General features: G+C 34.8%; 1 protein-coding gene and 2 pseudogenes across 1 annotated transcript; 2 read left to right on the forward strand and 1 right to left on the reverse strand.

The window, feature by feature from the left end:
- Positions 1–9,953, forward strand: LOC122136393 (annotated as a pseudogene).
- A 427-nt stretch (positions 9,954–10,380) lies between these two features.
- Positions 10,381–13,260, forward strand: LOC122136394 (annotated as a pseudogene).
- Positions 13,261–14,684: 1,424 nt separating this feature from the next.
- LOC109094186 (thioredoxin domain containing 12 (endoplasmic reticulum)) lies at positions 14,685–19,987 on the reverse strand. The gene is given in 8 exon segments (XM_042719296.1): positions 14,685–15,568; positions 16,590–16,673; positions 16,993–17,062; positions 18,016–18,089; positions 18,390–18,442; positions 19,233–19,261; positions 19,263–19,297; positions 19,814–19,987. Coding segments are annotated over 8 exon segments (525 nt in total). The 5' UTR covers positions 19,914–19,987; the 3' UTR covers positions 14,685–15,488.
- Positions 19,988–25,786: the final 5,799 nt, after the last annotated feature.

A 25,786-nucleotide genomic window follows, 5' to 3' on the forward strand; every position in this document is an offset into this window, starting at 1 on the left:
ACGTAATCTGACTTTTGAGAGGAAAGTGTATCTTTAGTAGGCTACTATTTATGATATAATAATCTTTATTGGTAGGCGCGTGTTTATCTTCTGCTTTCACCGGTTGGAGTTTAAAAAAAATAATTAATTGACACCTGAGCCAGGTAAATGAGTTTCTGGATGACGTCACGGCGTCCTGTAGCGCGCGTGCGTTCGGCCATAGAGTTGTTCATTGTCCGCGCCTCAACGGCAAGAGAGTTTACAGTAGACCAGCACAACGTCTATTTCTAATCTATTATCCGTTGAATACTACCGTTTTTAACCCCTGGCTCGGTTTCGAAAGTGGGAACAAAAAGGACATATTCAACAGGTTGATTTCCGTCCTTCAATGTTTTAGCTGTCCGGTTCCCGTGTACTTCATCCCCCCTACGGATTTACAGGAGGAGCGAACATGCCTTTGGGACTCAGGAAAAAGAAAAACAAGTCGAAGGAAAGCTCGAACTTAGTGGAAAACGAGGAGGTCAGCGGACACGCAAGTGTTGGGAAGCCCGCGGTGAACGGTGGCGGTCTGCCTGCTCCACCTGCCAGCATGCGACCGAAACTGGTGTTTCACACGCAGCTCGCGCACGGGAGTCCGACGGGCCGCATCGAGGGCTTCACGAACGTCAAAGAGCTGTACGGCAAAATAGCTGAAGCGTTTAATTTACATCCGGATGAGGTAAATGTCAACTTGTTAAATATATTTCAGAATCTCAGCGTGAACTCGAGTCAGTAGGCAGGCGGTGAGTCAGAAATGAATTACACAAACTAAGTTGACATGCAAATCAAAAACTCCTCGAACTACATTACCTGCTGGTGTTTGCATAAGGTGCGTCTTTCTGGGTACAGGGAACTGAAAATCGTGGGACGTCGTTGACATTTTTGTCTGATGATAACCAGCTTTGGTTTTCAGAAATAAGGTTGTATTCTGAAAGTGGAATCTTTTTAAAATAATGAAAATTGGTCAATGGCAAATAGGGGTATTTTATATGATATAAAGGAAAAAACGTGTTTAAAACGTGAAAAGTGCTTAGAATATATATCATATATATATATATATATATATATATATATATATAGCTATATATACTGTATATCCATACTGTTTTTAGGAAAACGTGGTGGTAATCACCAAGTAAAATGTTCTAAAATACTTTACCCAGACATTAATTTCACCGAAGTGGTAAAGCTAAATTTTTTTGCAAACATTGTGAATACAAAAGTCATGAATACCAAAAGGTTTTCCTATTGTTAATCCATTTAACCTTAACAAAACCTCTTCATAAAAAGCTTAGGACTTGATGACCTTGACAGTCATAAGGGTCTAAAGGGGTCCTCTCTGTTATGTGATGTTCTTGTTACATGATAGATTTACTGTATGATGTTTACAACACACTGATGGTTCTTTTTTATCCTTAGAATAAAAGCAAAAAAATTTTTTCTTTCTTTTATTCAAGAAATTGCTTCTTCAAAAAACTTTTCTAGTTTAATCATTGGCATAGTTCCTAAGTGTGTTTTCGAGTTAATATTTGTGTTACGTGCATTACTATTTAATATAATTTTTTACTAATAGATTATATAAAAAATTAGAAGTGGTATAACATTGACCCATATACATTATTTTAAAAGCATCACATACACCACATATATGTCACCTAAGTCATATATGGCACCTAAGTCAATACCATGACTTAGGTGCCCATGAGCAAGGCATCGAACCCCCAACTGCTCCCCGGCGCGCCACAGCATAAAATGGCTGCCCACTGCTCCGGGTGTGTGTTCAACAGTGTGTGTGTGTGTGTGTTCACTGCTCTGTGTGTGTGCACTTCGGATGGGTTAAATGCAGAGCACGAATTCTGAGTATGGGTTCACCATACTTGGCTGAATGTCACGTTCACTTTCACTTTCACTTTCACTTAAGCTAAAAGCACCACTTTTAGCTTATAATATTTGTAATAAAATCTTTAGGTGAAATGCCAACAACCTCATTGCAATTTATAATGTTTTACATACAAATTGTTTTTTTTTTTTTACAAATTTCTTACAAATTCAAATGAAACCACCACACTGTAAACTAGGTGTTTTCTCAGGATTGGGTTGGAAATGTTATTATTATCATTACATTATTATTAATGTAGTTATTCTCACTGGATGATTTTTATTTTTATTTTATTTTCCAAGGATGTATCCAAGTTCCTTAATTAGGTATGTGGAACTTAGACGGTTCTAAAAATTGGAGTTTGGTTATTAGAGATTAAAAATAGTTGTTGATATAGTGTTATAGGATTCTGAGTTCAGTGTATTCGATTCTGGGTGCTCAAAAGCAGTGCATAGATACTTTCTAAATCAATAGAAAAACTAAAAAAGTATCGAGTAATAAAAGATTCTCCTAATGCATCAGGTGTTAAAAAATCCTATTGGTTGTAACTGAAACTTTTATTCTTCAGAGTGTCAGTGAATAGTGTTGTCTGGCCTCTCATGTATCAGTTGGTCCTCATTTGAGAAAGTTTCCTAGAATAGTTGCTCTACTTAAAGCACTTAAGGGGGTTCATCCTAAAAACCCAGTCAGACTAGTGCCAGACTGTTTGGACAGACCTATCAAGTGTGTGGTGTTTAAAGGTCAGCTAACAGATGGATTTGATAGTAATCTGAATTATAAATCACCAATGGCCTTGTGAATTTTTAAACCATTGCTGTACCTCAATCCAGCGTATTTTCTTTAGAAATGTACCATTAATATTTGCATGTTGAAATGGTGGGGTTTATTGCAGGTCCTCAGAGGAAGTCCCCTCACATCCTGTTACAGTGGGCACAACCCTAAACATATTAAATCGCTCCGCCTCCCCGGGGATGGAGGGAGCGGAGTAGTGCATATACTGTGCAGGCATTTCATTTCCCAGAAGAATTTGAGGTGGTCTTCACCTTAACGCTATTTACAAATAATTTGTTTTTTTTACATGTTTTTTTAGGGATGATTTGATAAGGTGGCTACTGTTTGAAAAGCTGTCATATGTTATGGATTGTTTGGTATACTTAAAATAATCCCAATATCGTAATCACCCAAGACATTAAAACCTTCTCCTTGTCGGCTTCGTGAAAATAAGGTATACCCAGTTAAAAGGGCAGTGTGTCGATTAGGTTAGACTGCCCTCTGTTAACTTGTTAACGCGTGTACAACATTCATTACCTTCCTATGCAAAAAAATTAATGTGACAAAGAGACTCCTTTTTGTCAAATGAATGGCATGACTGAAGCAAAATGTCTCACTGCTGGTGGTTTAATACGAGGTAAAAAAGACATTCATCTAATTTTACAGAACTTCACTGGTCAAAGTCTGTTTATTACTATGGCAGTTGAACTCTTGTTTTCACGAGCTCGACTGCGTGACTTCACTGCATGTGTCGTTTTCATGGAGCTAACATATCATTTGTTTAGCATTTGCATGCAGGTGCTGCTGTCTGGACACTGCGTTGTCTGCTCAACAGTCGGTTTTGCTTTCTATGATTTGCAGGATCAATAGGAGTGTTGGTTGATTTTTGTGTTGTCTTTGAATTAGCAGTAGACCTTTTTTGAAAAACTGGAAAGACTGCAGCAATGTTGATTAGCATCAATGTTATCTGGTTTGGCAGGTACACACAGTCTATCTCTGTGTGACATCAACATACACTTTCATGTAAACTATAGTTGTGACAATGGACTCCAGTGAAGATATGTACAATCTAGATTCCTGTAATGCTTCATAGACAGTATCATCCATTGTAGATACAAGACCAGTTCTCAGTAACCATTTGAAATCTAGCTAAACACTTAATTCCAGTTATGACAGTGTTGAATTATTCAGTGATATGGTATGTTGTATGCTAAGGTGAATTTTGTAATGCCAAGCAGGAAATTTTAAAATTCGAAGGAAGTAAAGCATTTTATATTTTGCATATAAAAAATTCAACTTATTTTAATGTGTGTTTTAAAGACTTATAAACTAGAGTTTTTGTGCCACTGAAGGTAGCTAATATAGAAAAAAAATGTCTATTTATTCCTGGGAAAACCAGCAAAAATATTTCATGACTCATTCTGCACTACACAAATTTGTGTCTAGTCATATCTTAGAAATATCCCACCTACCCACACCAGCAGCTACTAGCATTATGATTCATGACTAACACGTAACAAGAACCTATTGGTGCTAGATATATAGACAGATAGATAGAAAATAGATAGAAAAATATATGGGATTATTAAGAATTCGTATTACCATTTTTCAAATAATTGATTTATTGTTTGAACAGTATTTATGCATAAAGTTAGTATTTGCTGCACTGCCTTTATGCTAGTTTAATAAAATTGTGTCCTGTCACAGTGATTTTTTATTACTATATTACATTATTGTGTCATAGTTGGAGAATTACCAGTGGTGGACAGTAATTTTAATCAGTGAATATATTGAATTAAATATTACCACATTTTCCCCCAGTGTTTTGATATTTTCAACCTAGCACACAAGTACACATTTTGTTTGTCTTCATTCTTAAATACTATATGGTACACCTTTTTTTACTCTTGAATTATCAGTAACCTAAATTAATACTTTAGTATATTTAAGTTTAATGTTTTGAGAATAAATCAAGTGCTTTTGTACTTTTACTCAAGAAAACGATCACTTATATTTTCAGTGGAATAATATTTTGTTAAGGTATGACAAATACAAAGCTCAAAAGTAAAAGATGCATTACTATAATGAGAATTTGAAAAAATACCTTACGTAAACTCTTTGGGGATATATTGACTATTGTCCCTTACAAAGTATTGATTCATAAATCAGTTGTCCTCGTGCATGTCTTTGCCATTTTCATCTCACTTTCATTTAGAAGTCTTTACATGCTTGTCATATGTTGCAATACTTGTCACCTTGAAAGCAGAGGCTGATCCCGCTCATGGGTCATTATAAGGAATATAATTATCAGTGTTGTAACGTGTCCTTCAAGTATGTACTTGCTGTTGTCACTGAATGGAATGTATTCAACACAACACATTTCAGTCGCGCCTCTATTGAAACCGTTTTAGATGTGTTATGTTTCTAACTTCAGACGTCAGTCTGTGTAATTTAAACAACACGTTCCATAATAGATGTTATATGGGATTGTTACCTTTACTTAATGAAAAAATAGCAGAAACATGCCATTTATTTTGGCTACCACAGTACGATAGTTTTCCCAGAAATGTTAGGGTGCTTTTACACCCTTAGTTCAGTTTGTTTGGGCATATGTGAACCCGGCAACCGGGCCAAAACAATCGATCCGAGATCACCTGAACGAGGTGGTCTCGGCTCGATTGAAAAACGAACCCTGGAGTGGTTTGGTTGTGTAGTGAGAAATCAATCCGATCTAACGGAACAAACGAACCAGGCTTTTATCACAATGTATGATGGGTAATTACGTAAATTTCTGTGAAAAGTATTAGCTTTGTTGTTTTTGCTAATACTTCAAAATAAACCTGTTGAATGTCTGGGTGAGCATGTCTTGCCATTCAAAATCAAAGCGCACTTTTTTCATTTTATAATGTTGTCTTATTGCTCTTCTTCCTATTAGGGTGCATTTTAAAAAATGTTTTCCCGATGAATCCTGTACTTCTACTCAAAATGATAAATTAATATAACGAAAGTTACCAAAAAAACAACAACAATAAGCCCGCAAAGCTGTTGTCGTTCTATATCCTGACGGATGACAGCGGTGGAATCCTGGAAAATAAACCGTGGAACTTTGACAAATGAGAGAACAGTTTACTCGCGCGAGACTTGAATTAACAAATTTAGTCCGTTTTAAACTTTGCCGTGTGAAAGCGAACCACACCAAAAATAAAAGCAACCGTTTTGGTTTTGGACATAAGCATCTGAACTGAAAATTTGTAGAAATAAAGAAATAAGGGTCATACCGGGTTTTGAAATGAAAGTGAGTAAATGAAGACAGAAATGTAATTTTTTTAGGAAACTCTCTTTAACAGGTCTCATGTAAAGTATGTTAAAAACAAAGTTGACCCACTTGAGATTTCCACTAGCAGGATCGACACTCTCTTCATTGACAGGGCATTAACAGTGAAGTTTTTGAAAGCATCCTTTACCTCAGCCAATGTTATGATTACCTATGGAAAAATGTTGATTGAGTCTTATTTGCTGTTGTGAATAGGATTTATGCAGTAATCTTTAAGCTAGCTGGTTAGTCAGTCGTTGTAATGAATGATTTGATGATTCTCTTCACCTCATCAACAAACATGTTCATGTGGTGTTAATCCTGGCTGCTTCAGCATTTTGACCTGTTAAAGTCTGTTAATCTTTCAAAGCCCCAACCCACTATATACATCACGTTAGTTCTTTTTTTTTGGACTCATATTAATGCCTGATTAATCTTTAGGCTCCGCTCTTTCATTCATTCATTCATTCATTCATTCATTCATTCATTCATTCATTCATTCATTTTAATTAGAACAGATTGCCTTGCCAAGACCACAAAATTGCACCTGGTTGCCAAAGAAACAGGCCTCTCCGTCTATTTATCCAACCAAAAATGGAGATTTGTCCCACAATCCACTTTATTTCCTCAGAAGTGTTGTAGTAGATTACTATAATTCTGTATATTGGCTGACAAGATTGTTTTGATCAGCTCAGTTGACTTCCTGCTTGTCCTCAAGAATGTGATTCTGCAGAGGTTGGCCTGTCGGAATCCTGTCTGTGGGTGTGCCTTGTATCGAAGGTGAAACATTTGCCAGTTGTAGGATGGTTTTTTTCTCATCATTGAAGTGGGTGTGGTACATCACGGGCGTAGCTGCTGAGTGACGTCCTGTGTCTCTAAAAACATGTGATGTTTAAGAGGAAGCATGATTTCAGTCGCAGCCTTGGTAACACAGTGTAGGTGTCTATGAATCCGCCCACAGATATGGCAAAGATCCGCCTCCCAGGCTGCCAGAGTGAAAGCAAAGCTGGCCGTCTAGTGGCCAACAGCCCTCTCCTTCCCCCCTTGTGTCCCTACGCAATCTCCCTCTTAATCCCAGGCCTTTTGATAGGCTCCGGTAACCAGGGCAAACAGTCTTGTATTGCATGTTCCAGCTGATGTGTGGTCCAAAGTGCCCGCAGTGAACAAAAGGGGGAGAAAAAACAAGCCGTCTTTGTTGGAGTGGCTGCTCCACCAAAGGTCGTTATAAAGAGCTGATATGGACTGATCTTTTCTCCTCACGTCTCAAATTGTGTCCAAAAGGTTGTCCTTTACCTAGAAAAATGTGCGTGTTTGTACATGTATACAATCAGTTTATCATGAAACAAATAGTCTTTCTTGACTTGTTATATAATACTACTAGTTTTCACCAAGCGTTGAATGGCCCAACTCATCAGCTGTGAACCTTAAATCTGGGGTATCAGGTTGCCAGGTCTCATGTTTCCTTGGCTGCTGCCAGGAAGTCACAGTGAAAGACATGATGCCAGATTTCTAGATGACTGACACCAGGGTGACTCCATCTGTCTGTGTGGATATCTGCATTTGGAGGTCAACAAAACAGTGTTATTGGATTGGCAGCATCATGGAAAGGCCTGGGTTGTCAGAGCAATAGCCTAACAAATAGCATAAGTTCTTCTTGCATTTTGTGTATTAGTATTAAATTGTGTGTATAATATGCCAGTATTTTTTTTAAGTATATTTTATTTTATTTTACATAATAGATAGTAAAAACTATTATTTTAAATGCATCTTATATCCTTAATCTGCACTTCTTTTACATTTTCTGCATTGATTAAGGGGGGGAATTCTGTAAAATGAGAATGTTGTGAAATGTTAATGGCTGATAAACTTGTTGCTGAAAAATTAACAATTTTTAAATCAGATTTTTTTTATATATATAAACTGTTTATACCTAGTGAAATGTATATTTATAGGGTGTACAGGATTCCAGGGATTTTATTTGTATCGTAATTGGGAAACAATCAAAAAGAAATCATTGTTGGATCATAAATTAAAAAAAAAAAAGATCCTACTGTATTAATTGAAACACTTACAGAACAAATTATTATTATTAATATTATTACTAAAATTAATGTTAATTATTTGTGTCCTTTATTTATGTTGTTATCTTTAAGGGAAACCCTGGACAGTTGTAGGACATAATTTGGGAGCTAATGCAGTACAGTCCTGATAGATTTTGATAGAATAAAGGGAAATTTTATTGGTTATGATTATTTTTTTCTTTTTGCACTCTGTGTTCTGAAATGAGGCCTTAAGGCCTTAAAGGGGACACGAAAAGAGAGAGAGAAGAGAGAGAGAGATGGGAGAAAAACTATTTTTTTGCAATGGGATTAATAGTTCCGGTGAGAAACTTTGTCAATTGTCTTTGTTATGTATTCTCTCAAAATACTTTTGAGGTGGGAGGAAAAAACTGTATTGCAATGCTTTTGTGAGTAAAAGCAAAGTTTTCAGAGGAATGCAACACTTTTAGTGAGAAAATGCAGATGTTTTTTGCAGTTTCTCTGGAGAGGTTCTCTGGAAAGGTTTTCAAGAGAACACTTTTTTTTTTAGTGAATGCACAAAGTTTGGTTACACTTGATGTTCGATAGTCCATTTTAAGACATTCTACAGTACTAAGTAAAAATAGCTTTGCAAGACATGACAAATAAAGCCAGTATTAACAGAATGTTAGGTTTATAAGTAGAATAAGATGATGTATTTGCAAAGTTACTTAGAGTCAGTAGAGTATGTTTTTCTGATTTATCTTTTAAAAATGTTACAGTATGTTCGGTGAAGTTACAGGAGTCATGAAATTATTTTATAATGTTTCACTGAGGTGCACTTATAAAACGATAAAAGTTTTGTCCTCATTAAAAACAAAAAACGATCAAAGAACATATGTACATGAGCACACAATCACAGGTTATGATGTGATGGTCATGAAAATGTGATTTTATATATATACATTTTTGGCACCAAAAATGTCTTTTTTTTTTTTACCTAACAGCAGTATTGCTCTTGTGATTAATGGACAGATATGAGTTTTTCAAAAACACACCTCTCATGATTACATACATCAATGACGCCCTAGTTACTTGCTGAGTCACAATAATTTTCAAAAACTCAAAGGAAAAACTTTAAAAATTTTTAATATAAAAAAACTCAAACAAAAAACCCCTAAAAATTTACATTATAATCAACATAACTTTTTTTTAAAAACAATTTCTACTATGTGTGTTGTTATATGTAAGCATACCTTTAAACTGGGGATTACTTTTGAGTTTTGAAACTTTCAGTATGCTTTTATTCTAGAGTAACATTTTATACGTGTAAATGTCAGGAACATTTTGATTCTTCATTTCATGATCCCTTTAAACAACAAATGAACATTTTATATTTTTGGCTGTGGGATTAGCTACTAAACTAAATTTAGTACATTTGCATAAATCCTCAATGTTCTCATTGTTCTCTGACTTTAAAACTTGCCATCTCATAGTTGAAACTCTTCTCTCGATGCATTACAACAGATCCTATTTTGCACACTCAACACCCACAAAATTGATATGGAAAACAGCTGCGGGAGGGCAGATAGGACTGGAGGACTTCATCTTCGCTCACATAAAAGGGCTCAAAAGGAGGTGGAGGTGTACAAAGCTGAGGAGGCACTTGGGCTCACCATCACAGACAATGGAGCTGGATACGCCCTTCATAAAGGTAGACTCACAATGGACGCTTTTGTTAGATCAGTGCTATTTTGGGATGCCACCCCTTTAGCAGGTGTAATTAGTTTTTCCAAGTGCAGTGCTCATAGCTTGTAGTACTAGCACTGCCCATGTACAGATAACAATTTGCATGTTTTTGAAAGTAAAAGTATTTTATGATTTTCTGTAAATTGTAAGATATCCCTGTGCACAAATAAAAGTAATTTTTAATCTCTTTTAGCCAGGCTTTTGATTGAGAAAAGTTAATGATTTAATTTAGAAGAACGCCACCCTGTGTTTGTAAGATCACATGCTGTAGTACTCTAATTGCTGGATATGTATCTTCAAAGCAAAGTGTTAGTAGAGTTTTAGACCCTTTTTTTTTTTTTTTTTTTCACTCTTTATACACTATTATTTTAAGACTGGTTAATGGTTAAATTAAAAGTGTGCCAAAAATGCATTTGTTCAATTGTTTACTGTTAACATGTTAACAAAAGTTATTATTAAAATATGAAGCATGTCTGTTTTTGTTTTTTGTTCCTCTGTGTCCATTTGGCAGCGTATTCGCTCTTTGTTTTTTCTCAAAGAGGGCCCCTGTGTGGTGGGATGGGGTGTAAAGGTGATTTCTGTGTGGTCGATCATGTCGAATGCATAATGGGAAAGAAAAGAACATCGTTGGAATGCGGCATTTTGAGGTGGCACGAATGCTGAAGGAGCTACCCAAGGATCAATCCTTCACCATCAAACTCGTGGAGCCCATGAAAGCCTTCGGTTTGTCCATTCATTCTTGTTGAAATACTAATTTTTGTCTGGATATTTTTGGTTTTAGAACATTTTGTGACTGGTGTTTGAAAAAAAAAAATCTAGACAGTATAGTGCAACAGTAGTTTCTGAACTGAAAAATCCCATTTATATTCTCAATACCAGAAAATGTATTTTTTTACATTAAAGTATACATCTTATGCTACAAGACTGCTCTTGAGCTCTAAGGTTGATAAGTGATTGTATTCGCTTCTGAAGAAGCCAAAAGTCAATTATTTTTTAATTTCATTTTTAAAGAAAAATGTGTAATTGCTTAATTCCTAATGAAGAACTACACTACCCATAATCCTCAAGAGAGATCAACCAATTAGTGAAGTCATGGCAATGTGTACTGCAGCAAGAAAGCTTGGAAAAAAAACTTGCAATAGACAAAATCCAGACTTAAATTACTTTTATGTATTTACGTTTTATACTCAATTTTCTTTTACCATAATTCACCATACTTGATTAGTAGATAATTGTCTTATGAAATACATTAAATGCATCTTTTTTTGCCTCATATCCACACTTTCTTATGTGAGATTACAAGACTTAGAGGCTTAGAACTTTTTATTGAATAATTTTTTGAAGTCTAGATGGAAAAATAAGTATTGATGAATTCTAGAACTGTTATTGTTACTGTTTACCCTATTGCTATGTATTATGTGGTCTATTAAATGTTACTGTGTTGATAAATGTTCATTTTTGAATTGTCCACGGCCGGCTCATTTAATGTACAAAAATGGAAAGACTTTGTGAAGTTGTAATGCAAAAAAGGATGCATTTATTAAAGTAAACGTAACCGTCCAAGGTCAAAGAATAACACCAAAAACGGAAACAAAACCAAGACAATCAGGCACGTAGGGGGAGAGCAAATTCGACTGAAGGGATGGCTTAGTTGGGACGGCATGGCCGCATCACACAGGTGTAGAAACCATCAGTCATTATGACGCACTCACTCCAACTTTCAACCAACCCAAAACAGATACCATGCAAACCAAACAGTCAACAATTGACCCCCACTGGGGTAACATAACTGTAAAAAGTTTCTTTCACTTATAAGATGCTTGACCAAGGTCATTTCGGTGAGGCGGAGGCAAATTGGTCAGGGACGATGGCAAGATAGTCACAGTTAGAAACCCTCAGATTATCCAAGGGTCTTGCAATTCTCGAGGAGATGGTAAGCTTGTTTTTCTCGTTTATTTTTACAATTCTGGCTTTTGTATTGTTATTCCTTAGGTATGTCTGGCAATTCTGACCACGTTTTTTGTAACGCTCGATTTTGGTATAGGGAAAGTTGGGGATTGGCAAGATGTAAAGCATTTCAAGAAAAAAGTTGAGAATTGTGAGAGATGGAAATTAAGATTTCAGAAAAAAGAAAACTAAGAAAGTGAAAAAAGTGACATGACATACAGCCAAGTATGGTGACCCCATACTCAGAATTTCGTGCTCTGCTTTTAACCCATTCCAAAGTGTACACACACAGCAGTGAACACACACACACACCGTAAGTCAGAATTGTGCAACAAAAAACTAAATTCAGAAGAATTTTGAAATAAAATTGACCTTTCATTTCATATTTCATGTTGGAAGCAGAAACATGTAATAACATGGTCACTGATAGAATTAAGAGTCATGATGACATTCAACTGAGGAGTATATCTAAAGATTTTCTCTTACTCCACAGCCCTCAGAGTTTGACGAGAAGGCAGTGAAGAAAAGTGGATGACCTTCTTGAGAGTTACATGGGCATTCGAGACACTGAATTAGGTGAGATTTCTGTGAAATTGTTATTGTCAATGTTTCTTTTCATGCCTGCATTATATGTTGTGAAGCACTTTGAGCTGCATATCTTGTATAAAGGTGCTATGTTTATTATTATTTATGAAAGTGTGTTTTATAGACAATACACTACCAATGAAAGATTTGGGGGTCAGTAAGATTTTTAACGTTTTGAAAAAAGTCTCTTATGCTCACCAAGGCTGAATTTTATTGAACAACATGCAATTTTTAAACAGTAATATTGTTAAATATTATTTTATAATCTTTTATTAAATAGAGAATGTTCAAAAGAACAGCATTTAATTGAGATGGAAATCTGTTAAACATTGTGTCTGTACTGACACTTTTTGATCATTTAATGCATCCTTACTGAATAAACATTAATTACAAAAAAAAAAGGAAAAGAAACTTTGCACTGGTAGTGTGCATTTTATACACTTTTAATTTCTGCATTGCTTATATTTAAAACAAATAAATACATTTTATATATATATAAATTGTATAAAAAAAAATCTGGGTCAAATCTGGGGTGCCGAAGTGACTTTTTGCAAAGGTTTGGTTGCATTAACAAATATTATTAAAAATGTGTCAGGCTTTAAGTATTGCAAAACGAGATGACTGATATCCTCCATTTCACGGACTTGCGTTACAGCCGCCACAATGGTCGAGGTGGGCAGAGATAAGAAGAACCCTGATGAGTTTGCCATGGCTCTGGACGAGGCCTCTCGGTGACTTTGCCTTCCCAGATGAGTTTGTGTTCGATGTCTGGGGAGCCATCGGTGACGCTAAACAGGGACGGTTTTAAGTGCTGCTACACACACACACACACACACCACCACCACACACATTAAAAAAACTGAGCTGAAATCGAGCATCCTGTTCAGATTCATGCAGTTTATAGCTAGCATGCTGAACATTTTAATTAAGGGTGATTGACAAAAATACTTTTACAAATAAATAAAAAAAACATAATAGTAAATATCACCCACTGTATTTTCCTTCACATAATACATTCTCAAGCCTTTCAAAGAGCTTCAACAGCAGTTGCACCAGGATGATGATGAGAATCTAAAGAATTTATTTCTGTGGTTTTAGCTGGGAGTTTATGATATTTAAAAATTTTTTAAAAAAAAAGCCAAGGGAAAGGGTGGTGTTTGAAACACACTTTTGCATAGAGAGAATTTTGTATAGAAGTATGGATATACATCAATTGTCTTTTTTAGAGCGCGATTTTAGACTGTAATTTATTTAATAAAGTAATGAAACTTTGAGAAATTGCATTTTCAGTAGCTGATTATCACACTGTAGTCAATTTAAAATATACACATAAAAAAATAGTGCCAACCAGTTAATTAAAAAAACAAAAACAAATTAATTGGTTACATTGTTGATTTTATTATTAGTTTATTGTAAAAAATAATCCATAAGGGATCACTTTGTATGATAGATGTATGTTTTTGTGCCTTCACATTTGTGTTGTCAGTGTAATTTTGTATGAACAATTTCTGTTGTGCTCAAATCACAGGTTTTTGTCTTCGCCTGTTTTTTTTCCCCCTCCATTTATTAAAGGTGAAAAAAGGATACATTAAACTGCATTGTGAATTTTCTATTTTTTTAGATTATCAACGGTGGGTTAGATTGCTGCTTAGAATTCAAACCACAGCATGTCATTTAGTTCTTATTTAACAGCATTGAATTATGCTCAGAATGTTATTAGTGTTTTTGCACTGGGGTTTGACTTACCGCAAACCCATCAATTTTTCATTTCACAGTGGAACAAAAGGACTATCTGGATAATGACTGCCCCCTGCTGTAGCAACAATCATGAGGTTGTGGTCTGTGTAAGAGCCCTAGCAGGCAAAACAACAACATAATGTGGAATATGAATACAAAAATTGTTGTCCTTTTAATACCGATGAACCACAAAGTTTTGAGATGCATGTACTGTACACTACCACTCAAAATAAAAAATGGGGCCTGTAAGATATTTTAAGTTTTTTTTTTTTTTAAATCTCACCAAGGCTGCGCATGTATTAAGAAATGGGGTTCAAATGAACAGCATTTATTCGAAAATAGAAATCTTGTGACATTATACATGTCCTTACTGTCACTTTTTTGGTAAACTTAATTCATCCTTGATGAATAAAAGCATTAATTATTAAGTCCTTTGAACAATAGTTTAGGGATCCTTTTATATCCTTTTTAACTTTTGTTTGGTTTACAAATGGGTTTTCAACTTAATTTTAGTCTAGTTTTAACACCATGCAGCAAATAATTAAGTTAGTTTTGCACCAATTAGTCTAGGTGGTATTTCATTACCATAAAGTACCTTTTGGAAACTTGTTGCTAAAATATAATAGATTTAAGTATTGGTCACTCTACTCTGTAAGTTAACACTGTATTCCAATATTTTATATCAACTTTATTTGTAGCCTCATTTTACATGTTGGTAAAAAAATACAGTATGGCAAAGACGGACAATTCTCTCTCAATCCCAAAAGAGAAAAAAGAAAAGAAAAAAGTACCAGTTCACATTACAGGCATTAATTCACAGGTATTGTCAATAGTAAAAATCTGTCTTTAAAATGAAAGGTGACTCCATATATTGAGGACTAAACTTGGCAAGTTTAAGAGATACTGTTAGCATTTTTAATAACTTTTAACTTAACAGAACTGGTACGCTCATGAAAACATACATAATAGTTTTTAGGTGGGTACAGTTTAGGGATTATAAAGCTCTTCATAAAAGTGACTGGGTAACTGGATTAGTTTTACCGCAGCTTGCAAGATATGGCTTGGAAGCACATGAGAATTGCCTTACTGGCATGTTTCTTAAAAAACGTGGAGAATGCAGTCAAGAGGGGCGATTGTTTTCAACATGAATAATCAATATGAACACGTCAGCTTTAAATTTCTGAAATGCAAGACGAGAAAAAAAACCTTTTAGCACCCTTTGTGTGACATGGACAGTAAGTATGCTTTGGTTCTCAAAGTAATAAGCCCAATCTACCGCAAGCTGTGATACTTTCAAATGTAATCCGTGAATGCATTATAAATCCCTTCATTTTTGAAGCTTGTCTTGTGCTATAGCAGATCAACACCAGACAGGAGGAGCTGAGGTTGGAGATGGATGGATGGAGATAATGTGGCCAGCAATGTGATGCAGTATTCTGGCTGAGATCTCTCCATGCTGCTTCTGCCCTTCTTAGAGTTCATCTCCGATGTGAGCGTTCCTGAAGGCATCGCCAGTCAGCTTGTCTTGAGCTTCCTTCATGCTAGCCACAACTGCACACAGAAGAGAAATGTGGTCAAGGGACATCTCGCTCGTTTTTTGCTCACATTGCGCCTAAAATCTCATTTGTCTTTCAAATTCAGACTGCACACACAGTCAGCCCTGTTTTGCATTGCCATTGGAAAGTTTGCTATTAGAAGCAAAACAAGCAAAAACTATTCATTTCAGAAACAGATCAAGTCAATATCATTGCATTATTTATCATGTATTTATGATCAAGTAAACAATGCCCTATAGTGTGCATGACGACAACAACATTTTTCAATGTACTGTAAAATATTTGAGCAAAATGTTACATCATAACTACTGCATTCCTATTCTACAGAGTGCAACAGTCAGATTTCCAGAAGTAAAAATGCCCATTGTTTTCTCCATAGGAAAATTCATTTTTGAACATTAACTTAGAAAACCTTAAAAGGCAGACCTACTGTGAGCTTTGGTAATCAAAGATATATGCTTTTGTTGACGCCATCATTTCGCATTATTGAAGTTTGCTCAGGGATTTCAGAATGACCATAACAACATTTCAGAAGCTGTGCAGCAAGATCGATCCACTGCTAGTCAAGTTATCCTGTCCCATTGTGCAAAGTCACATGACTTTTTCGATGCGCATGGAGGAATTTATCACAGTTTATGCATATTATTTCTTATCGATAAAAAAATGAATCTTTGTGTTTCCATCCAGCATTTTTTTATGCAATATTTTAAAATGTGCATAAAAACAGGTGGATGGAAACATTGCTCTTTCCTTCAATAAAGTGTTAATTACACAGTATTGTACCTTTGTATTTTTGTCTGATTTTTAAATACTTCAAATAAAAGTTAGTAAATCTGTGGTTCACTTGCAGCTGGTTTAGTTAATGGTGTAGTAAAGACTTTTTTAAATCCATATGGGAAAAATGAAAGGTAAAAATGCTTCAAACAACAGCACTGCTAAAAAAAGTGAGCGATAATAAATGAATATAATATGTGTGTGTGTCTTTTTTAAATATTCTTTTTCTTGGAATTTCTTACCTTGATCTGCATTGCTGTAGAAGTACTTGTAGTTGGGGTTCCCATTCTTGTTTGTGATCTCAGAATGGACTTTACCAGTGGGATCTACAAAAGAAAAAAATATATTTTTCCATCTATGGTGTGTGATAGTCACCTTGATCATGTAGCATCACACAAGAATAAAAACATTGTGTTTCTGCAATTCTGCAACCGTCCCATGGTTACCGGGATAAAAGGAGTCATATTCTTCTGGTTATTGGTAAAAACTTTTCCACACCCATAAGGTGACTGACTCTTACTACCACCACAAAAATGGACTTTTATTAGGCCACTAATATTTGAAGGAAGAGTCTACCTTTAAACAATGGTTGAAGTTCTAAGCTAGTCAATTTGCATGCAAGGTTTGTTTATGTATATGACCTACCAAGGAAAAGTATTCTTGGAATGTATCCGCCATCTGGGCTGAAGGCATCATCTTTTGGCTCCTCTTCATCCTATAGCCACATGGGACATGCAATCAGAATGTGAAATATAATAACACACTATTACTACATGTGGTTTCAGCCAAAAAAAATAAATAAATAAATAAATAATATATCTACAAGCACCGATTACCGGGTTTCATGCACTTTAAAGGGATACCCAAAATGAAAATTTTGTAATTAAGCACCTACCCCTATGTTGTTCCAAACCTGTAAAAGATCAGTTTGTCTTTGGAACACAATTTAAGATATTTTGGATGAAAACCAGGAGGCTTGAGACTGGCGCCATAGACTGCCAAGTAAATAACAGTGTCAAGGTCCATAAAAGGTATGAAAGTCGTCGTCAGAATACTCCATCTTCCATCAGAAGTGCAATCTGGGTTATATGAAGCGATGGGAACACTTTTTGTAAGCGAAGAAAACAAACATAACCACAATTCAATAATTCCTTTGTCAACGGTTTCCTCTGTCTCTCTCCATATCACCGTATGCTGTGTATGCTCTTCTGTGTCATCCGCGCCACAAGGATGCGCTGTTTTATTTCAAATCAAAGCTAAATACACATAGAAACAGTGCATCCTTGTGGTGCGGATTTTTATTATTATTTTTAAAACTGATCGTGCAGACCAAACCGTAAGACCTGGAGACTTGAAACTTGGCCAGATGGTAAAGCTCAATTTGGGGAGAACCTGACAAAGACTCACACCAATCGGCCAATAGGGGGCGAAAAAAACGGCAAACAAAAACATGAAATCGCTCCTAGACTATCTGAATATCAATCTCCTAGACCATTTGAAAAATAATAATAAAAATCCTTACAATTACACTACGTGTTTAAACCCCTAATTATTATAGGGAAAAATTATACAGGGGAAAAAAAACACATTATAACCATCTACCATCTAACCCTCTCTGACAGAATTAAAATATGCATTTTGTAAATAATGAGAAGAGGAGCTCCTTACCTCCAAGTTAATCATGACAAAGTTGTGAGCCAACTCAGAGATGTCCTTTGATTCAGCAAACTTGGGCTTTAATGCTAAAGTTATTTTTAAAACATCATTAATCATCTGTACACTTTGAGGTAACAGAATAAGCCATTCATGCGTCAAAAACACAACCATTCCAAAGTTTTTTTTGATGAAAATGTGTATATATATATATATATATATATATATATATATATATATATATATATATATATATTATTTCAAATTGTAGTAATTTAAATAACAGTATTATTGTTTGTATTTAACAATATATTGTATTTCAGTTCCTATGACAGATATTCATCATATACACACCCTTATATATTTATATCTATATATATATATCATACCTTTACAGGCTCCACACCAAGTCTTGTGAATAATGACCATCAGAGGGAGTCCACTGAAGCAAGATCAGAATTACATTTGTTAAATCACTTTTAAAACAATTCATTCAAAAGCAAATGTTTCAAGATAACTCACAGTGCCTCACAGAAAAACACTTAACATAATTCCATTCTGCTAGGGATCCTGGTAATTTTCTACTAAATAGTTATCTTAAAAAAATATATTTTGTTGAGTATCACATTTGATACACTGGGCTCTTATGGCTTACATAGCATAATAAAGGAGAAGACTGAGTTCATATTTGAGGAAAGAAAAAATTTGGTGTAAATATAGATATATACATGGGAGAAAAAGTAAGATGAAATTCTAATAGACTATAATGTGAATCAATTAGATATTACAGTATAGCTAATTGCATAAAATGCATATAATGCTCTATATATATTGTCACTATGTCTACCAATAATATGTGTAAGCAAGTAACTCAGTAAGGACTTCACAGCAAAATAAATATATAAATATCACCTGTAAAATGCTTTTTAAAATGTCAAATGTAAAATGCTTTTTATTTGTTTAAAAAAGTATAAACTACCAATTAGATGACACGAGGCATGTAGTAGTTTATTATTATTATTATTATTATTATTAAGCAAATTTTTGATCATGCTGATAAGCCCTGTGTGTGAAATGTGTTTTCCAAATATGATACAGCAGGCTTTATAGGGTTAAGGGCCTGAACCTGACCAGATTAAAGTCTGGCATAGGCCTACCTTTTATAGAAATACCTAAACTACAATGTTACAAAGCACAAAGAATATTGAAGGACAAGATTACACCATATGCACCTTGCTTCTGCCTCCTTCTTCCCATCTTCACAGGCTCCGCCAGGTAATATGGTCCCCAAATCCTTGAAATACACACATAAAAGTCCATTGTAGATATTTAACATGATACACCCGGTTAGGAACAAGTGTACCTGTTGAAACAAGCCACGACTACAACCACAGAACAAAGAGATCTGCAACAATGCACCTCTGATCAGAGATCTCAACATAGTCTTTCGTACAATACATATTGCAATGACAGAGGCACGTCAGACAAAGTGCATAATTTTACATCTGAATACATCTGATCATTTATGATCACAATTCTTAATAGCGGCTGCAAAATCCCATCAACTGAGGTTTATAATGAGCTCAACGTTTAATAAAACATACTCTTCCACTTATACAGGAATACCGTTAGATATAATATTGTAATTTAGCAGTAGACGTTCAGCCTTACTGAGACAGTACTGAGATTTATTTCGGTCAATCGGGAGTTACATTAGATCCGCGTTCCGGGTCAGAAGCCGGTGGTCTAGCACGGCTAGCGTTGATAGGAAATATTTGATCCAATGTTTAAATTAATAGATATTTTTACCTCGTTCCATTGCCATCGGCTAACACCTCTCCGAAATGTGACGCAATAAAAACCAGTATAAAAGAAACCAGGGCAATGTTGAATAAAGACGACGGCATTTTCATTCCGACGGTCGTTAGCCTCGAGCTACCCTGGATGTGACGGACAGAAGGAACGCCTTGAAGACTTCTTCTTCTTCTTTTTGTTCAATGGCCATTCACTCCTTAGGAGTATTACCGCCACCTGTTGTATATCTTGCGCACATGGGCAAGCGTGTAATCTGTATCGCTTTTAACAAACATTATTTACTACATTTAAAAAGCACAAGCTCTACTGTTTCAAAAACATCACATTCATCACACATACAATTTTAATGCAAGTGTTAAATTCAGTCCTGTGTGTCTGTTCTACTCATTGCAATCCTACTATGATAGCAGTTAATTCTGTAGAATATACAGACAATTTGTCACTTAACCTTAAACTTATTTGTGTCTTAATTCTTGGAATGTACACTCCTATGCTCACTTTTTGTTTGAGTGGGTATTTAGATCCATCTGTACAGATCTGTATAAAAGAATATACAAATTTTCTCTCGTAAAAACATTGATTTCATTACTAGTATTTCTTTCTTCTGCTTTTTCCCAGTGCACCCACACAGCAGTGAACACGAACACACACACACACACACACACACACACACCAGGAGCAGTGGGCAGCCATTTATGCTGATGCAGCGGCGCCCAGGGAGCAGTTGGGGGTTTGGTGCTTTGCTCAAAGTCGGCTCAGTCATGGCATTGCCGGCCCGAGACATGAACCCACAACCTTAGAGTTAGGAGTCAAACTCTCTAACCATTAGGCCACAACTTCCCCACTTAATACGTCTCTTCCGAGTTTATTTCTCATCAAAGATTAATCCAAGCTATTTGAACTCTGCCACTCTTTCTAACAATTAGTCATATCATTTCAGTGTCATTTGTTCCATTTTCTTTTTCTTTGTAATCCATAATCCAATAATGCTTTTATGGCTATGTCTGGTAATTTTTTAACATACTGTAACTGATCATGTTTCTCCCTAGCATTGTATTCTTTGAATTGTTAAGGGCTTTTTTTTTTTTACTCAAAATAATTAAAATCCTCATCCATCAACTTTTTTTTCATACGAACATTCTCAAATATTTTACTTAGTTCTTGTCTTCTTTTTAAGAACTTCTAAATCAAGTTTTAAATTCTGTGAACTTTAGCAAAAGTTTTAGCTAAGACTTTTGTCTTTTCTTTATTCGTTATGGCCATTTTCACACGTTGATGACGTCAAATGCATCACATTTTATGGACCCCTTTTCATGGACTCAAGTGACGTGTTTCCGTATTTTTTTAAATGTCATAACTGGACTTTTCTGTGAACGTTATCTCGGAGTCTGCACTGATAGCCTTGTGGGCAGCGTGCTGATATATACAGTGCTATTGCGCTACAGGCAACCCAAGTTCGAATCCTGACTAGAGGACCCTCTTCTCATTGTAATAACGTGTAGTTACAATATAAATAAGAGATTCATTGTGCAGTGCAAGCAGCTTCATTGATTAACAGAACATTGTGAGATCGCAATGAACTGATATGAAGGACAGCTTTTAGTGATATGAGAGGTAGATTAGTAGAAGTGGAAGTAGCTCTTTCTAGGTGGTATAATACTGTCTGACCTTCTCAGAATGGATATATTAACCCTCAGAGAAGAAAGACTTGTGTTTTGTGTTATGATTTTATTTGTGTGTTGATGTTTCAAAATAACTCATGTACTGGAGATTTTTCTCTTAATAACAGATACATTTTCGAATTTTTTTCTCAACAAACCCTACTGTATGCCTTAAGAACACTTGGGATATGGAACAAGTTGCATGGGATAATTTTTATGACATTTGAATCTTTTTTGTAAAAATATTGAAGTTTACAGTTCATTAAATGTACAAGTGCAAGCATTTTATATATATATATATATATAAAAGACCACAAATGCACAGTATATGTTGTCTTTTTTTCATATTGTTACCGTGAAACAGAAAGGAGAAAACAATTGAGAAAAAGAAAGCTCTTTGTGGATATTCTTGTTATTCTCATTAAAATACCAAGCATTACGTTATTCTCCTGACATCTGAATATGAATCATGAAGGAAAATGTACATCTCGTTCCGTCAAATTGATGGATACAGATTATTTGTAACGCAGCCTTTTTATTTGAAATGGTTGTTTTGGTCTTTTTGAGTGGAATTTCCCCAAACCAAAAGTGCCTCCCATAATTTAAAACTTGTTGTATTTTGCAGAATGCTGCTGTTTAAAGTTTCAGACAGTCACGTTGTATAAACCCTAACATTTTTTTTTTTTTGTCTGTTTGTAGCATGAAGTTATGAGTTCCAGTTTGATGTTATTTCAGTTGAGGTGAACACAGTGCAAGAAACACTTAGACCTGCTAGATTCGAACTTTGTAACTACTTAAACAAATTCAGAAATACAGTTGGGCATAAGAACCATTTCTTTTGGAAGAATCAGAGGGAGCAGTCCAAGTTCCATTTGCAGATGATTTTGTTCATTTTCATTTTCACTAAATCCCCATTTTAATTATTATTATTATTATTATTATTTGGCACCTTGGGGAAAAAAAGTTTTTTGATCACTTTATTTATTTATTTATTTATTTATTTATTCTCTCTTTTATGGCTAGAATGAAATAAGAATATTCAGAAATTTTGTTATATTACTGAAAATGTTTCTTGGAATTACAATGCAGTAATCCAGTGGTTGGATACTTCCTCTTATGTGATGACAGCAATTGTTTTGTCATTAAGCATTGGCTTGTATATGAAACCAAAAGGAAAATAAAATTTCTCAGTATTTGGTCACACTGATGATGAAACTGCAGAAAGGTGTAGGGAAGTAGAAAGGATGTTAGTAAATTAGTTGTATTGGTAATAGTACACCTGTTAAGCAATTACCAGACTATAATATACACTGCTAAGCCTTAAACATATACATATGTTTGAATATGGCAGTGATAGTCTAAAATAGAAAGAAATGATAACAATGATCACTTTCCTTATTGGTCGTCTTGATTATTTACGTAAACATTTCAACTGTTTGCAATATTGAAGCAATTTTCTTTGTGATTTTCTCTCAAGCAACCAACCAATATGAAACAAATTATATATGTTGTATTATTAACTAATCACATCTTATTACTGTATGTATAAAACAATGCATGACTACAACAAGGTTTTGCTGAAGTGCATGGTGACCTTTAATAAAACAACAAGAAACAAAAAATAAATAGCATACATTATTGCATTAATAAATAATGTTCAAATACAATAAATAACTTACTAATAAATAATCATTGCTTTTTATAACACCTTAAAATGAAAAGAAGCTTGGCATGTAACAACTGCTAGTTTGCTACTTGGACAAAATGTAGTTGAAAACACGATTTATTGTTATTGTTCGAAGGGAAACCTTTAAGGACTTTGCACAGCTGCAGTCGTTCTTGAAAAGATTTTTGATGATCCATGGACACCTGAAAAAAAAAAAAATACATAATCATACTTCAATACGAGAGCTTTACAGAGGCCAAATGAATGCATTTAAAATGTTACATGCCTATTATCAATAAATTATAGCCTGCTTTACCTTGGCCGGAGAGTTCTCCATCGCAGAGACAGAGAAGCAGTTCTATTACAACATAAAAAAAAGAAAGTGAAAAAGAGCCTTGCAATCAACAGTAATTATAGAGAGCTGTTTGTGTTTACCTGCATGAGTTCATCAATGCTCCTAACTACGGATTTGGTGAGCTCTGGGTTGGAGTAGGCTCTAAATGTCTCCCGATAGTAGTGGAGATCTTCTAGAATTCTCTGTAGACATTCATTCTACAAAGAGACATGTCAGTGTAGGCTATGTCAGTGTAACAGACAACAGACACTAATCAACAGAAGAATAAACAGAAAACAAACAGAAGAATTGGAGAAATGGATTATACATTTACCTCATCAATATTTAGAACAGCACTGTGAGCACAGTTGGAGTTCTGCGGGGTGGAAAACATAATATAATATGTTACGTTTTGATTATGGTGAAATTCAACAATCAAGAATGTACTATGATGAAGAAAGGAGAAGTATACGTTTTTTTTAAAAAAAAAATACTTGATGAATTGATGAATATATATATATATATAATATATATATATATATATATATACAACAGCTATTTATATTCATCTGCAAACTTACTGATCTTTATTAATAAAGGAAATTGAGGTAACTGATTTAACTGGCTTCCACTGACAATAATGAATAATTATTATTTTAAATAAACCAATTTTATCTATCATTTTAACAAGCTAAACTTTTATATTTTATAGTTATTTTAAACAGCAACAACAATTTCAGTTTTTATTATTATGATTGGTAGTATTTACAGTATAACACTTTATTTCAAAGTCTCATTATTACAGTGTAATTATACATTTAACAATGAAGGCAAAAAGATCCTTGAAATGAATAAAATTGATTTATATTACACCTACTAAAACACCTACCTAAAATATTATGTTATACATTGGCTTATATGTAAATTGAACATATTCGTGCTTATTTTTTCTTTTCTTTTCTTTTCTTTTCTTTTCTTTTCTTTTCTTTTCTTTTCTTTTCTTTTCTTTTCTTTTCTTTTTTTTTAAGTTAATGGACATGCCATTCTACTGTAATGCCTTGTCCAGTTATGTGGTATGACTATTTGCGCTATGAATATTTATGATGGCTATAATATACTGCTAATAATAATTTCATTGTAAACTTAAACTCCATTAGGATAGCTTCATCATATCATTTTTAATGTGACGCTCTTCTCTTACCTGTGGTGTGCAAACAGAAACCGTTTGTGTCCTGATGTGCACCTCTGCGTTCTGCTGTGTGCAGTCAAACCCGCTGAACAAGTGGTCCTGTAAGCGGATAATAAACATGCTATTAGACTTCAGACCACTCGTGTGTGTGTTAGCTATTATGTGTTGCTTTACTGAATGACACTCACCATCTCGATCACCGCTGATACGTTCCAGAGCAGAGAGCGCGCGAGAACGTTGCACGTTCCGGTGAGGCGCAACGGTGATTGACGCGCTCCGAGCGGAACGGCGATGCTACATTGCCACAGCAAAGCAAAGCACAGAGTGCTGACGGCCAAATCTGTCACAAAATGTCACATTTCACAACATATTATGTAAATAGGATGTATCTTTCATTTATTAGAAATAAAATTAATTAAAATGAATAGGAAAGAGCACATGAAATCGTTTGTAGATTAAAATCATAAATACTAATACTTACAAGTACAGACCCCGGGGAGCATTGTTGCATTCAACTTTTGCATATTCTAATGCTCAGGATTTGTGCTTTATAAATCATTTGGAGATAAGGGAGTTTCCTTTTCAAAACGTATTGCTGTTAACTAAAATGAAAATAACCGGCTACCCATGTGTTTTGTAATTTCCGTGGTATTACAGCTCTGGAGTTTAGGACACACTGCGTGCATATGTGGGAATTAACGCACGTTTCGATTTACTTCACACGTATACAGTGTTTGTGTGTTTGTGTGTTCAGGATAAGAATCTTTAATTAGTTGCATTCTCGTTTACAGTCATAGTAAAATTTTTGCAGAAACAGGCAAAAGAAGGTTTAAAAGAAAGCTGGGCGTTTAAGAGATGTAAGGTCCTATAGGAATTTCGTGGAATGTTATCATAGCCTAGTATAAAATGTAAAACGTCAAAAATATTCCAGGTTAAGCTCAGTCTGACAGAATTTGTGTTTGGGTATAATGTTGATCTCTGCTATTCATTCATTCATTCATTAATTCATTCATTCATTCATTCATTCCCCTGAAGAAAAGGACACTTAAAATGGAAGTCAATTGAGTCTATCTGAAAATGTTAAAATAGCCTGCTCAATATTTAAGAGTGATTTTAACGTT

The sequence above is a fragment of the Cyprinus carpio genome, chromosome B2 (genome assembly GCF_018340385.1).
Source record: "Cyprinus carpio isolate SPL01 chromosome B2, ASM1834038v1, whole genome shotgun sequence".
Lineage (NCBI taxonomy): Eukaryota > Metazoa > Chordata > Actinopteri > Cypriniformes > Cyprinidae > Cyprinus > Cyprinus carpio.